Source organism: Centrocercus urophasianus, unplaced genomic scaffold (assembly GCF_019232065.1).
Source record: "Centrocercus urophasianus isolate 14NV4802_14NV808 unplaced genomic scaffold, USGS_Curo_1.0 seq_10, whole genome shotgun sequence".
NCBI classification, from domain to species: domain Eukaryota; kingdom Metazoa; phylum Chordata; class Aves; order Galliformes; family Phasianidae; genus Centrocercus; species Centrocercus urophasianus.
The window spans coordinates 72,044,961-72,061,608 of NW_024884142.1; the positions used below are offsets into that span (position 1 = coordinate 72,044,961).

General features: G+C 41.5%; 1 protein-coding gene across 2 annotated transcripts in view; it reads right to left on the reverse strand.

The window, feature by feature from the left end:
* Window positions 1-16,642, reverse strand: part of STRN (striatin) — a 55,518-nt gene extending 38,876 nt beyond the window's left edge. For both annotated transcript variants that reach the window (XM_042814927.1, XM_042814916.1), the window contains exons 1-2: window positions 16,346-16,642; window positions 4,338-4,441 (exon numbers count right to left, since the gene is read on the reverse strand). In XM_042814927.1, coding sequence (XP_042670861.1) covers window positions 4,338-4,441; window positions 16,346-16,642 — 401 coding nt within the window. The remainder of the gene's footprint in view (window positions 1-4,337; window positions 4,442-16,345) is intronic.
* Window positions 16,643-16,648: the final 6 nt, after the last annotated feature.

Sequence of the window (16,648 nt, forward strand, 5' to 3'; positions counted from 1 at the left end):
ATTTTTACAGTTCTTAGAGGGTTTTCCTTCTTTAAACAAACAGTAGCATTTTCTGACTTTTTTTCTAATTGAAATTTTCCCCCTCATTAAATGCATGATAAAATCAGTTCAGCATAGTAAGATTCTTCATTCTGCTCACATTCTAATCTATTAGTAACAGAGTTGGGTTTTTTTTGATTGCTTGGTTGTTTTTAAATCAGTTCCTCCTTGTAATGCAACAGTTTTTGAAGCCTTTATTGCTCTTTCTTAAAACAAGAGGATAACCCAGATTGCATGATCTGGTACACCATAGGTCCTTAAATTTATTTCATTACTAAGCTGGACTAAGACTTCATCTACCAGAAGATTTAAATGCATCACAGGCAGAGACCAGTGAAAATATAGATGCAACAAAAGCACAATGCCCTGAAAAGACAGCTGACAAGCAGAAAAAGCAATAGACATTTACTGGTATGAAATGAAATCCCAACGCAAAACTGAATTAATTACAATGAATTAGTATAAACTCAGATTGCTGAGCAAGACAAAACCATTGAGATATAAAAAAAATGTGAATACAGTGACAGAGCATTTGACCTGGTAAACCCACCTTCAGCTATGGTTAACTTCCAGTTTAAAGGAAGGGGGAGGGTAAGGTAGCTAGCTGTCCACTGGGAAAAAAAAAATAACTCACTCTAGCAGGAAGTGGAAGATTTATTATTAGTAACATCCTCATGGTACAGCTGAAAATGTCACAAGGATGAAAGTCTCCTTCTTTCTAAAGTATACTAAGGAAAAGACTGAACACAAGGATTAAGAATCCAAGTCTTAGAAGGGGAAGTCTTGATCAGCCACTGCCGCATATTGAAAACAAAAGGCATGAAAGGTCTCACAAAATAAATCTTAATTATTGTCTTTCCACATTCTTCGTATGACTTACCTCTTACCATGTTTATATTTCTCTGTTCCTTCAAGTAACATATCTCCTGCCCACCAGATATGTTTAATTACTCCATTTCCTCAGAAAGCACATATTCTAGTTATTAGCTGCTTGAAATTGTCCCTCTAGCACTCTTGCTGAACTGTAGTTCACACAGCACAGTAGTGAGATGCTACTGCCACAAAAGAGAGCAAATACAGTATTTCTTCTAGAAATTTGAAAACAGAAAAAACAAAATTCCTCCAAACTTGGCTTCATCTGCTTAAAAATACTGAGGTAGCCTTGGGATTTGGCACTCACAAAGTTGAGAGCCTAGCACTGTTATCTGAAACATGACCAACATGGGTGGCTTAACTGTTATCTGAAAATTGAAAGTTGTCTGAAGAATGCAGTTTTGGGGCCATAAAACTATTTCAGCAGATAGATAGCCTTACTCAGCTAAGTATGTATATTACTACTGCTCTGGCTTTTGCACTTCATTATACATCTTTTTATTACTATTGCTATTATCATTTTCTTTAAACTGTTTCTTCTATACAAACAGTGCTTGGATGCATTAAACATCGCTGCCACAACACTTTAAGAGGTGCTCAGAAAAACGCTAAAGGCATTCATCCTTCAAACTCTCCTAAAATTGAGAGCAGTTAAACTTTTCTGAATGCTTCATATAGAAAAGCTTGATTCCAATCAAAAAAAGCCACTATTTCTTGGAAATATCTGTCACTGGACCTGAAGCATCTGATCCAGCTGTGCTGAGGGAGCCTGCCAAAACATCCGTAGAAGATCTAGGAGTCGTCGCCAAACCAAGAGACATAAACAAGAAAGACTGCCAGGAACAGCAATGTAAGATGCTCTATCCAGGGGTGAGGGCGCCAGCCTCACTCTGATCAGGCACATTAGTGCAGAAAACAACATAAAATTAAATCAAGTATTTCTAGAGACATGGCTCAAGAGTCAGGTTCTCTGGATGGGATATGTTGAGACAGGAAACGACCTAGACTAATTTACTAAATTAGACACACACTTGAGAGAAATAGTACTACATTTTGTTTAGCTCCTGAAAATCCAAAGGAAATAATGCCATTTATTGATGGAGCAACTATCAATAGAGCAATAAAAAAATAACACTCAAGGACAAACTGCCCCACAGTGAATATCTACAGGATGTTGGCAAACCTACACCAGAACTGCTGCTGAAAAAATGGTAGTGATTAACTCTTCCTAAGTTCTTTTCTCCTTACTGTATTGACTCTTCAGCAGAAACAACTTGATTACATACACAAACAACAAAAAGGTAGTTACCACTACTGATATAATGACCAAAACAAAATTTGTCAGAAAAAAACATGCTATTACATAAACATTATTTTCTACCTTCTTCAATACAAAATCAGGTAAATGCCAAGAAACAGAACACTGCTTCTGAAATTTATTATTTAAAACTGATTGGAAAAAATTCTGAAGATCCACTCTGCAAAAGAGCAGCTCATAACATCTCATACCTGAGAAGACCCATGTCAACCATTTCTTATTTTGGGAACACTGCGAGCACAAACTACTGTGGATCAAGATTTAATATTCCGTTCAATTACTAATAATCTATTTAATCTCATTAAGATTGGTACACCGCAAGGCCAGGGCTGAAATGGAAGAATGCAGGTAAGTCTTCTTTTCCTCTCCCAGCAGCACCAGCTTTGTTCTAACTTATCAAAAATGTTTTCCTCCTACCTTCCAGGATCTCACTTTCAGCTCTGAGATCCCTGTATAAACAGCCAGCATCCAACCTGACTACTGGCAGACGGAGTACATGGGTGGTTTAGGGAAGTGTTGGGAAAGAGAATAATGTTTTCAAGCCCAGTGTGTTGCCATTCCTTTAAGCATCAAGCAAGAACACTTGCTGGGAGACATTTCTAGCAGCAATAGAAAACATTTTCTTCAGTAACTGGCAAATAATACTTCTGTTTAAAACAACAAACTGTTATAAATAGCCATCTCAAGCACACACCACACACAAATACCACATTTAATAACTATTGTATACGCATACAGAAAATGTCAGACTGGATCAGATCAGCTGCCTGTGTGGCTTACTGACCTTAGCAATTGAGGCTAATACTACATATGGGGAGGGAAGGGAGAGGAAACAAAACAACAATGCAAAAAAAAAAAATTAAGATAAAAGATAACATATGTAAAAACTGCCAACAAAAAACTGTCTGGGTATTTTCCTAATTCTGACACTGTATGCTGCATTAGCATTTAAATACCAAATGAAATTTAAGTGGCTCTTACCAAACAACCAGTGGACGTTTTCATTATAGATACGGAAGGATTTTTTGTTTGGGTTTGGTTCTATTTTTTTCTTAAAAAACTTATATCATAGTTTATTGAAATAGATTTATGTCGCCTGATCATTTGGGATAAATTGCTAATTCAACTTGACTACGAAAATGTTAGAGAGATCCCCAAGTAACCAGGAATATAATTTTAATTTTGAAATACAATAAGTCTTACCAATTTTATTCCTTAGAGCATAAGGAATAACTGCACAAAAATGTACTCCACTGCCTCCCTGTCTTCTTTTAAAGTGACTCTAATCTTTAAAATCATGCTTCAAGCACAAGCCTTTCTGTGGCTAATACATCTCCACTAAGCAGAAATCTGATATTTTCCTATGCTATCTGATTTAAGATCAATCAGGCAAGAAGGCCTGGGCAAAAAGGATATCTACCTTAACTGCTTCTCTGATAACTGTCTGAAGAAGCAGCAAATATGCTGCAGCCCTGGGGCTGCAGCCTCGTGCTAGCAAATAAACTGGACAATGTAAGGCATATCTCATGTGCCCAAGCAGCCCAAGTAAGATGAGAAATTCTAAAAATAAAGCTTCTAATAGTTGTGCATCATTGTGTTTTTTTATTTTCAAGCAGTATCCTATTCTCACATGCAAATGTATATATTTCTACTAATATAAACTGTTTAGAGTTCATTTTATTAATATTTTATGAAAGAAAAGTAGGAATTATCTGATAGGGAAATAGTATTTAAGCAACAATTGGTAGAAGCATTAGTATTAGTAGAAGTATGCTTTTCCTTTAAGTATTTTAAAAGACATCTTACCAGTAAAAATAAATAAATAAATAAAAGTAACTTAACTTGCCCTGAAATAAATCACTAGAGAAGAGACCTCTGAAAACACAGTAAAAATAATCTGTGTGCCTCAAAGTTTAGAACTACAGGAGAGTGTGTGCAGAGTAAAACACTGAAGTAGTAGACAGGAGAATTCTAATGAAATTCCCATGAACAAAGAAATAGGTATTTGATTAACTGGTAAATACAAACATTTTTTCGTTCACAGTAAATCTCTCCCACTTTGGGCAATGTTATCTGTCATCACGTACTCAGTGCTAAACCAACGTACCTTTCTTGTTTAAGTGCATATTCCAGCATTTTGATTCTCCGCACTAGGTCCTTCTTCAGATTTTCTTGCCCCTTCCTTTCACCTTGAAGAAAAGCGATCTGGGCCTGCAAAGAAAATATTCAATGTAGACTGTTTCTTTAAAACCATTCTGAAGAGCTCAATTCTTCCTCCCGCCTCAAGTTACTTTGGAATTGATTTGTACAGGCCAAAAGAATCTGGCTTAGTGTTTCACAAACATTAAATGCTTAAACTAAGCATTGCATAGATAACCCTTCTAAACTGCACTCCCATTTCATACAAAAAAAAAAACTCACAAAGATAAGAAATAAATTTTAGCTTGTTTGACAGGGTTTATTTACTCCCGTAGCTAAACATTCAATCAAAGATAAAGAATATATAAAATCAACATACAAAAAGCCTTCACCAGATGAAAGCATTTGCCAATGATAAGCAGATGTTAAAATATTTCTCCTTACTATCTGAAGTAGTATATAATTAGTGCACTGTTATGCAGATACACGTTAGATATGTGATACTAGTCAAGAGAACTAAAATACAGCATGTCCTGCTAAAAGAAAAATAAAACTCTGTTTCTAACACAGTGCCATGTGTTAATTATAATACTAAAACAGGTTAAAGAAAGCTCTCCAGAAGTACTTCAACAGAGAGAAAAATAGGAAAGAGAGCAAGATATTTTGGTGAGAGGGAAGGGGAAAGATATGGCATAAAAGTAAAGAGAAGTGGAAAACAGGCACCTAACCTTTGTCAGTTTTCAGCAGACAGTACTTAGTAACCCATGAAAACCTCTTTTCAATAGGCAATGATGATACACATAGGATAGTCTTTCTTAATCATAAAGGCAGAATCTGATCCCATACTTCATGTTTAAGTCAAGTCATTATAAAACACAGGTTCTTGTGCTCTCTCAACTCACAAAGCACACTTCAGACAGAAACACCTCTGGACAGCCACCACTTTGTACCTCAGCCTCACCCGTTCTTCAAGTTGCCTGCCACTTTCAGTGTCAGCAGCAACCTCTGCAGCAAAGTCATAGATGTATGTCCTGAAAAGCTTGAACAGCATAAAAGGCAACTGGTCAAGACCTCCAGCTGTTGAATATGATGACTAACAAGCTCTTCTTTTCCACAGATACTCACTATAAGCAAGCCAACCTGTTCTTTGCACGTATTGCAGTCTGCATCAGTGTCGCAGGGGAAGTTTGGGAGAAACAGAACTACCCCGTCCTCCTTACAGTTTTGAAAGCAGTCCTCAGATACTGTAATTAAATGAGACTTAAACTGCTGCTAAAGAATAACTTATCTGACTTCAGGTTTTTATTGCATTTGCTGGTGATCAGCTACAGCAACTGACACAACTTCACAGCTCAAATAGAGCCAGTAAATAGCATCACAAGCACCTGAAGAAGCCTTAGTACCAATCCCCAACTACAGCAGCCAGTTTACAACATGCGACAAACGCTGGCTAATCTCTCCAAAGAGCTCAGTCTTCATCTTCACCAGGGAAAATGTACTCAACTCCCCCAAAATCCTCAGCTGGATCAAAAGGAGGGCCCCATCACTCTGGCAGCAAGCTTGTTCTCACTCAGCATTTAACCTGAACTGAGCAAAAAGCCAGAATTAAATATAATGCTCCTTGTACGCTCAGTGCCAGGTGAGTCACAGTGCTGCTCAGGAGCCATCATTGTCTACTCTGAAAATTTTAACTCTGCAAGGAGCATTTCAGCTCCATCCCTCTTAGCAACATCTCAAGCATGCACAACTTGGTTTGCAATAGCTGTACAGCCCCCCAGGTTACAAGGCACAGACTGATGCACCCCAATAGTAATTTCCATCAACCTGCTTCTAAACACACCCAACAGAAACATGCAAGTGCCATTCCAAGCAAGTGAGATGACATCAAAGCATACTATTCACTAAAAGGAAAGGAGTACATTATGTAAATATACACTTGGATGGAATGAAAAGGATTGCCCAGTGGCACCAGGACACGTGCTGTAAGGACCTATGGCTACCTGCAGGCATTTCCAGCACAGGAAGAACAAAGCTGTGTGCCTAGAGGATGGACAGCAACAGCCACCCCGGCAAGGCCCACATTTTACACATCAAGAAAAGGCCCTGGAAAAAATGTAATTGATTCTTTGAACTTCTTTTGCTGCGAGAGGTATGTCAGTGCTGTCACTCATGTCTCATAACTTCTCTTGGAGGTCTAAGAACACGAAATACATGTGGTTCTCACTTGGAAAGCAGGCAGCAATAACAACAGGCTGGAGTCAGAGGCCCATGAGCTGCCTTTGCACCCTGCACAGGCTTACAGCCAGAATCTTCCACAGTCACTATACTCAGGTCAGTCATTTTATTGTCAAATCAAGAAATGCAGGAGTGCACAAGAAGGTGTGGGAACAACCTGTGCCCTCTCTGAGCCTTGCAGCACAGCTGTGGAGTTTTTTTGAAGCATTACTTTTGACATTCTGACTCCTAAAATGAGATACTTTCATTTCATGTCATTTTCATAGCTCCAAAAGTAAGGACAGTTTTCCCCCTTCTTTCTCACAGACATTAGTAATCTTTATTCCTCATTTATATGCATATAGGATAATTATAGTCAAGTCATTCTTAAATCATTATTTACATGCATTAGCTCAAATTTTTATGTCACTAAGACGTTAAGAAACTTCAAAGTTAAGAAATTCTTCATGATAATATTAAGGCAAAGATGAGGACATGAGGACAGACAGCATAAAAAATAGAAACTGATATATTATGCATAATACTGCAGCAGTCCACATGTAGACTTCTTTCTCTACAGTCATAATTAACTGAAAGCGTGCAGAGGGAACATAAACGTTCATATCATACATGAAACAATTTGTAATATAAATGAATATTAGTTAATTATTCATATATATATATTTATATATATATATCACACAATCACAGAATTATAGGGGCAGAAAGGGACCTCTAGAGATCAACTAGTTAAAATCCCCATCAAAGCATATATATGACAAATTATGAGATGGAGCAGTATTTTCTCAGTCTTACATAAAAACGTTGTACTTCTAGATTCATAATTTCTGATCAAAATACTTAACCAATTCCCCTTATAAATATGCAAACATTTGAAGTGTAAGACATCTAAGTGCTGTTATGACGACATGACAACTACAGCTTTCTCATTATTTCCGTATAGTTGGAAGAAATTTAGAAATAAATTCGGACTGCACAGGCAGCTCCCCACTGTAGAAGCATTGGTGCAAGTCAAAGCTCAGGTGAGAACTATCTGACAGCTAAGAAGCGAAGGAGAAATGCTTCAGTTCTGAATAATCTGTGATGTTTTGTCCTTCTGCTTTGGCCACTCCTAGGAAGGCTTGCCAAAAATGTCAAGAATTCACAAGTATGCCCAACAAACAGGTTTTGTAACAACTGACCTTCTAGCTAATAAGGTTAACATGCATTACGTTGTAAACTAGTCATCAGAAACCTCTAACTCTGCCTATGGGAGCACGTAAAACCTGAGCTGGTTCTTGCCCTATGGGTGGGGCACAGATCTCCACAAGTTGGCTGGTTTGCTAGTGCAGCAGCACAGAATTGCAGCGGCATCAACCTCTGGTGTAATCCAGGCTAAGTGCTAGGAGTCACTGTGGTGCAGCTCATCTGCTGAACGAGAATCAAGAGTCCGGTGGAGCAAGAAAAAAGCATTAAATACTTGTAACAGTCTGTTCGGGCTACTATTGGACAATCCCTTTTTTTTCTTTTTCCCCCATCTCCTTCCTTTTCATCTATTAAAGTTTCTGGCATTGCCAACTGCAACAAAAGTTTAAAGTTTAAAGTGCATCTGGTCTAAATTAGTAGCACTGTAGCTATCGTAACTGTTTCACCTCTTCACCAGGAGACTTTAAAAATAACATTCATTTTCAAGTGGGAAAAAAAAAGGACAAAACATGACAGTATGTTACGGTTATAAGAAGTTCCCCAGAAGGCTCTGAGGTCACTTTCCTGTGAAAGGTACTGAAGGGTGAGGCAACCCCGTTAGCATTGGGCTAGAAGCACTATTACTATTACCATAGTTCAAGTTGTTGCCTTTTTAGTACAGACTTAAAAGTCACAAAAATATAATCAAATAATTACATTGCATCTTAATAAAGTCTGGATTTTACCAATGTTTTAACAAGTAAGCTGGGATTTACACTTCCTGGAATCATCACCCACAGTGTTATGGGTGTCAAAAAACCCGTGCACCTTTTTAGGCTGACATCTTGGTGTTAAGGAACAACAAAGGATTAACAAAAAAATTTACTGCCAGCAGAAATTGTTTACAAGGAAATAATGCCACAGCTGCTAAACAAATTGTTTGTGTTTACTACCAATTTCTCTCTGTTTATGGATTTAACAGCCATTTCAAGGTAAAAGGCTGGAAGGCCTTTTAGTCAGTCAAACTCAAGAACTACCAAAACCCTTTCCATTCTTTTCTTAAAGATGTTTCTCTTTTGAAACATTTCTTTCTTTTGAAATAAGTATAGCTTCAAATTTTTGGGGCACTGCAAGATTGACAGCCATCATTTTGGCAAAGTAAAAGCTATTAAGATAAACAATCCTATGCATACTGCTTCTGACAGTTTGGAAGAAAAAGAGCAAGAAATGGAAAACATTAAGAAAAGTATTGTAAAAATATGTAAATAGGTAAAATAACAAAATACCTACACTGATGAATCAGTCTGCAACAGCTGCTCTAACCGGTCTACCAAGATTTACCAGAACAACTCTGTAGGCTGTCAGGTGAGCTCAGGCTTCCAGATTACAGATGCACAACACATCAAGCACACTTGTAAATAGGTGTAGGCATGCCCTGAAGAGTCAGGGAGAGAAGAGAGAAAAACCAAGTGCAGCTCAGCGTATGCACAACGGGGGGAATAGCAGGCCTAGCACCAGTGCTAAACAATTCTTCAAGAGCCACGCTTGAAAAACATCAAAACTTCACACCCACCAATTTCCAGCTGTCGGTCCATTCTGCAGAGAGCCAGGACACTTCTACACACACTTGCAGTCATTTACTGCAATGCAAAGCTGCAGCAGGTTAAAACACACTTGTGCCTTTTATTTGAAGATTTATTTTACTCGAAAATGGCATCAGTTCACTCCAAAACATCAGAGCTATGCAATGAAAAAGTCAAACCACCCAAAAGAGATGAGAGATATGGCTTACGGTAAGGAAGGGGTTGCAAAAGCCACACACTTAGATTCTTCATCTCTTTGAAAATATTGTTTCAGAAACAATATGATATCAGTCAATTTAAAACTCCTTGTCAGCCATCCAGAATCAAAGGTGATGTAGTAATTTTTTCCTGGCAACACCCTGATTAGTAATTTAAGCATCTCACCCAACAGGAATACTTCTCTTTCTACAGCTTGAAGTGCTTTACGACACAGATATCTTTGCAGATAGATCTCCAGCCTGTCTTTCATCCACTCTTTAGTGCCGCCTTTCACTACTCCAGCAACTGCAAACACTGAAGTATTTGCTGAGTTAGTCAAGCAATATATATTCTGCTCATTTCATCATTCTTCAGAAGTAAGAAATCTCTTCAATCCTTTAATCCTTTCTGCAGTACACTTAAGTGGTGAGAATTAACTTTTGTTTTTCTTTTGAGTCACAGGGGCATGCTCCATGCAAACTGATGGAAAGACAAAAAGAGATCGGTGCCTTGTCACAGAACAGCGGCATGTTAAGAGGCCCGAATGCTCAGACAGATTGCCTTTCACTTGCTGTAAAGGATCCCACATACAGGAAGGCAGAAATGCAGCAACAGCAATCAGCACCAAGACTGATCAACAGACGTCTGGCCACATCTAAACTGAAACCATGGAATCTCGTGGTTTGAAGGCATCACTTGGCTACTGCATCTGAAGGAGAAAGGCAGCAATTCCAGTAATAAAAAGAGGAGTGAAGCAGACTTAGCCACACAAGCATTTGCAATAGCAGTTGGTACATCACTGGTTTTGGCTGCTGAGTTCAGAACAGCTACCCTGTGTGCTCAAGCATGCACCAACCACCACCCTGAACAACACTGGCTGGAACAGACAGAAAAACAACTACTTGTGTCCTCACCTCCTGCTTACAAGCACGGTTATGAACAGGATGCATGCCAGTTTTATGCGATGCTTTCGCAATCCTGCCCTACGCGACTGCCCTCAAAAGAAACATAACCCTGGCTAAGGGCAGAAAAATGCAATCTTTCCACAATGCAGTCTTTTATTCAACTTCTTTGTCACCACACTGTTTTCAAAATATTCCATATTGGTTAGTATTAGCAAACTCTCCTTAAAGAAGAAAATGAAACCCTCCAGACGAATCAAGCAACAGCCACATATTGAGCAGGTCACTACAGTGAAGCAAATCTCTACTTTCCCATTTAAGAATATTTCATTTCTACAGTACTGCCTGTAAAGGTTGGATCCAGAGCGCTCCAGAGAGATTCAGAAGAACCACCTCAAGCACTTCTCAGCATTTAAAAAACAAAACATGACAATCCTTCACCTATTTTTAAGTTCTTGCCCACTTCTCAGTGAACAAACTTAGGAAGAAGGACCATACAAGGCCTCACAGCCCAGTGAGACAAAATGCAGCTGTAGGTTGCTGATCAATACCTATTTTCTCACCGAACTGTGTATAGCTATCACTTTTACCTGAGACTTCACATTTCTATAGCCTTATTTCCTTCAGCATTAAATGAAGGTGAACCGCAAGACTCCTCAGATATATGTGATCTTCCTTAGAGAATTCTACACAGCCTGCTCTAGAAACTTTCAGTGTCTACTGAAACATAGATAAAGGGTGAGTTATATTTGCAACTTCTTGTTCAAAACAGTGCAAAGTTACTTACCCCTTATGCAATAAAAGTGACATATGCCAAGACCTTCAGCATAAAAACAGCAGCTACAGTTGGAGGAGCACAGATATACCAATTTAGATTATAGATGCGCCTTCATAAAGACACGTGTGATCCTCCACCATATGCTAACCTGACATGGAAAAAAACCACCTGAACAATATAAACTGTCTGATTTTTACTTTGGCATCAATTCAACAATTACATAGCAAATCATGAAAAGCAGAAAATATTTGTCTGGAGTATAACATTTTGAGGAAAACACAAAGGCCATTTGGCAACAACAGTAAGCCATTCCACACTTGGAAAAGTCTATGTTCTAGTCATACCATGTTCACATTTTCAGCAGCATCTTCCTAAAGGGGTGTATACATTTAAGAAACATTTCTATACACTTGAACAAAGTTACAAATTTTAAGAGTTTAGAGAAGAAAGCCTGGTGCTCGGAAAAACTGGGATCATTTATGCAATTAAACAAATCAAAAGTCTGTAAGACTCAAGTGCAGACCTGCAAAGAACCAGTCTCACTCAGACTGTATTTACATTCTACTTCTGCACAAAAGCTATAAATTTGTGTATTGCAGCTCTTCAGTCACTCAGCATCTACTCCCACCAGTCCTCCTGGTTTGAATAAGACAAGTCATGACGGCTTATCAATGAGAACATGAGGCCCAGCTGGCAGCCATGTATGTAAGCAAACAAACAGGAAAAAAAGGAACATGGAAGGTTCTCCCTGCTTCACATGAATTTACAAACTAGAAAGTTTGCTAAGGGAAGTTATTGAAAGAAAGAACATTTGGTCTCTGAGACCCATTTAGCACTACTTTCCCAACTAAACACGCCTCAGTCTAGTGACTGACATATTTTCAACCACTTTTTACTTATCTGATGCATTTGAAGCAATAAACTTGAAAATACCGTCCTTTTGGGGTGGAGGGGAATTGAATATTAACCCCTGTTTTCTTGTAATAACTGCCTTACGAGAAGAAACATTTTATCAAAGATATCCACAGCACTTCTGCCAGGTCACCTTCCTCCACGAACCCCAAGATTTTATGTACTTGCTCCTATTTGAAAATCCTACAACAGAACTTTTTCAAGCACAATTTCATTTTATTGGCAAGACTACACAAAACTCCTTGGGAGTTTTCCTTTGACCAAACAGCTGATACCATCAGCTCAGCACTCGCTTCTTCTCTGAGCAGTACTTAGTATCACCGCAGGAACGATTTCTAACTGAAACCTCACAAATAAGGAGGCTAACTAGCAGTAAATACCAACTATTTCTGAACCAAGTAACCCGTGCCCCAAACCATGCTATAAATAGCCTAGCCACATGCCCGCCATGCCCCTTCTCCCCATGACTGCAGCCCAGCAGAGGTGAGGACACGGCCCTTGTTCTGCCACTGCCTTTTGCCTCAGAGCCGCAGCGCAGCAGGCAGGAGCACCCCAGTGCCCCCAGAGCTGCTACTGCCAAATCTGATTTCCACAGCCAATCTCAAGGGTTCATCTGTTATTTCCATCACATTCCTTTTGTTACTATTGCTTGCTATCATTTAGCCCCATTTTATCTCATTTCATAACTTTTTTCCTATTTTTTTTTTCTTTTTTTTCTCTCCTTTTAGCACTCTCTGATACGGGATATTCTCAACAGAGTTATGCAAATGCAAATCCAGCACATTCACCCATCCTCCTTAGCTTCTTTGCACACCTTCCCAAAAGGAAGTTTCCCTGGTCAGAGCAATGCTGATAACCATGCTGGGTCCCACCGCTCAGAGGAAATGACATCCCCATCACGGAGAGGACAGGAGTGAGAAAACTCAGCAGCATTCACAGAATCACAGAATCAGGATGCCTATACATCCACTTACGTACAGCACAGCAGTTTGCTGCAATTTAAAGCAGTTGTGAAACACACTGAGAAATGCCAATCAAAAACCTACAGATCAGCATCTTTGCCAACAAGATGTTCATTTGTCCAAAGCAAAACTTCCACAGTAACACCCGTGTTACTTTCAAAGATGGCATTTCTCACCGCCATCCCCAGGAGGCGGCCCAGCTCCCAGCCTCACAGGGCAAACCCCAGATGCTCCTGAGTGGGCATGTGGCCAGGCAGGGCCACCAGCTGACAGGCCTACGGCTGAGGCTGGGCACCAGCAAGCTGCAGGGCCAGGTCCGTGTGCCTCTGGCCTTCTGTACTGCATCCACCTCCACATCAGTTATCGGCTGTTATGCAGTGGGCTGCTTTGACACACAACGGCAACTCTGGAATTCCTTGGAAACACCGGCCAGGATAATGGAGAATGAAAAAAATAAAATAAAATAAAATAAAATAAAATAAAATAAAATAAAATAAAATTGGAGCTGAAGTACTTTGCAGAACAGGAAATCCTTTCTTGTCAACTCTCCCAAGCAGCTGCCACGGAACGTGGGAAAAAGAAAGTTACTGCTTTCTGAAAAGATGTGAAAATAAATGACAGCATTAAGCACACGGTTTGTTAACACTAGAAGGAAGATTCATCAAGTCAGTACTCAGTGAATTATCACTACAAGGCACCATGAAAGCTTATTCTTGGGATAGTTCTTCAATCTGCAGATGTCGAAGTATCATAAACACGAAGCAAATGTTAATAATGAAATACATAATTAGCAGATAAGCATCAAGGGGAGCCCTGTATGACTGCTTTCAGTTTGCCTCAAAACATGCAGCTTGTTGATGGTACTCGTGAAGATATAAATATTGAAGGCCTCTGAATGGGAAAATTATGTAACAGAGGCAAGAACCATTTTTAAAGATTAAAGAAAAATAATTAGAAAATCAGAGTAAACATGGATATTTGCCAGGGAAAGCAAACTATAGGCAGAACAGAACTATAGGCAGAACAGGCAACAGGCAGAAAAACCTTGAAAAAGCAGCAACTAGGCCAGCAAGTATGAACAGAACCAGTTACCTGGCATATCAACTCATGTATTTTTCTGAACTGCAGCAAGGGTGTCACCTGAGCAGGCAGCCTGCAGCACAACAGGAAGGTACACTACCTGAGCATCACATGGAATTCCACACAAGTAATTGCAAAGGGAGGAAAAAAGAGGAAAAGAAGCCCAGAGGGGAAGAAAAGGAAGACAGGAAATCACAGTTGGATTGACTTATGAGGTGTTTTTCAGAGTGAGTATAGCTCAAGTAACTGTCAAGCACAGAGCAGCAGCCAAGCACAGCAGCATCTGAGGGACTTCAGTATTACGGCGGTAAAGAACCAGAGAACAGAAGTCTGCCTCTAAGGAGCAAGATGCACTACAGATAAAATATGTGGCACACAGAGAATACCATACAAAGCAGGACCTCTGCTACATGGCCTCCCAAGAGAGCAGACAGCCTAGCATTTAATTTACACTGGCCAGAAGACCTTGGAGCACAACCAGGAGCACTGCATCTTTATCTAGAGAGACAGAAACTATGTGACCTCCGACTGCCATTATTCTGTTAAACACTCCACAGCACCCAGGCCAATGAAGGGCTTCAGGAGGAACGTGGAATCTGCCTTTAATTAACTCTGCTCATCGTGGGGCTGTGCATGTACCATCGCTCAGAGCCCCCTTGCTGCTGCCAAAGCCACAACACAAACCTCTCACATGGATCAAAGAGCATTCAGCTGTGAACGGTCATGGCAGACGTCACACACTCGATGTCTGCAGGGACAGCCAAGAATTTTGCACCTTCCTGAACATGACTCTGCAGTAGATAAATGCTGTTGCAGCTTGTGGCGATGCCAGTCACAGCTAATTATAGCTTTATTGAGACATTTTGGCAAGAGCCAAAGGAGTTCAAGCAAACAGCTTGTATTGGGGTTGTGTTCCTGCCCTGCTGCTGACAGCGCATGACTTTGGCACATCATGCATATGCTTGGCCCCTCTTCTGCTAGCTCCCCTCTGACACCCACTGCTCCCCAGAGGGATGCTGGGGAAGCGGAGTGCAGGAGTGGTCTCTGGAGGGGCACTGAGGATATACACAGCTCTGCTGCTGCTGGGCACTGGCAGAACCACTCTGTTCCCAAGGAACACGTTTTCCTCCAGAGCACTCTGTGAGATCTGTATGGGCGATGAAAAAACACCCACTGGAGTCTCGTAAATACCTTAGGATGTGACGTGCAACGTTCTTATTATATGCAACTAAGCTAGTTAATTTCCATACTGTATTTATCAGATATTGTGAACAAAATAGAGAATCATAAAATAATAAGGTTGGAAAAGACCACTAAAATTGCCTTGTCTAACCATCAACCCACCACCACTATGCCCGCTAACCATGTTATGAGCAAATCTTTCACCGAATCACTGAAGCTAAAACACAAACCACATCTCCCCTGTGCTCATGGCCACTTCCTTTGCACTCCTACACGGGGTGCAGCCCTTGGTGAGGAATGGCATGCCACCACTCCCCTCCGGCAGGGTTTGCCTGATGTTACCATTGGAAGTACGGCTAAGGAACTGACTTTCCTCCTAACTTGAAACAAAAATGAAGAAAAACAAAAGAACAACAACAAAAGAGATAAGTGGTTCTTGCTGTTAAACAGACTTAAGACTCTCGACACAGACGGTACTTTCAAGGAAAGAAACAGAAAGAACTGCCAGGAAGGAAGAGGAAGGGAAGGAGACCCAGGAGGAAGCATTCTGTGCCTCGAGCACGGCGCTGGGAAGGACCCACAAGGGGCTCCCGGCACTGCGGGCGGTTAAGATTTACAGCCGAGATTTCCTCGTGAACAAAGCCGGAGCAACACCGCGGCGCAGGCCGCGCCGCCCGCCGTTATTAGCGTTAATACGAGGCGCGCATCCCGGAGCGCCCGACCGCGGTGGCTGCAGGCCAGCACTTCACAAGTTTCCTAAACCACAAGATCGCTATCGGCGCCCTCACAACGCGCCCCTCGGCCTCGGGGCTGCGGGGCCGACTCCTCCCGGCCAGGTCCCACCCGGCCGCCCCCCGCAGGCCGCCGCCATGTCACGCCCCTCCGAGTGGCGGCGAGGAACCGGGGCCGGTGGGCGGCGCTCCCCCCGCGGGCCGGGGGCGCAGCGGGGCGCGGGGAGGGGGCCAGGGTGGCGACGTTACCTGCAGCTCCGCCCGCTCCGCCTCCCACTCGGCGCGCTCCGCCTCGAAGCGGCCCCACTCGTGCTGCAGGAAATGCAGGATGCCCGGCACGCTGTACTGTGCCCGCGACGCCGACACCGGCGCGGCGGTGCCGCCGGCGGAGACCCCTCCACTGCCGCCTCCCGCCGCAGCCGCCGCCGCGGCCGCCGCCGCCTCGCCCGGCTCCAGCCCGGGCCCGCCCGTCGGCGGCGGCAGCAGCAGCGCGTTGTTGTTGTTGTTGTTGCTGAAGAAAACGCCGGGCCCCGCTTGCTCGTCCATGGCCGG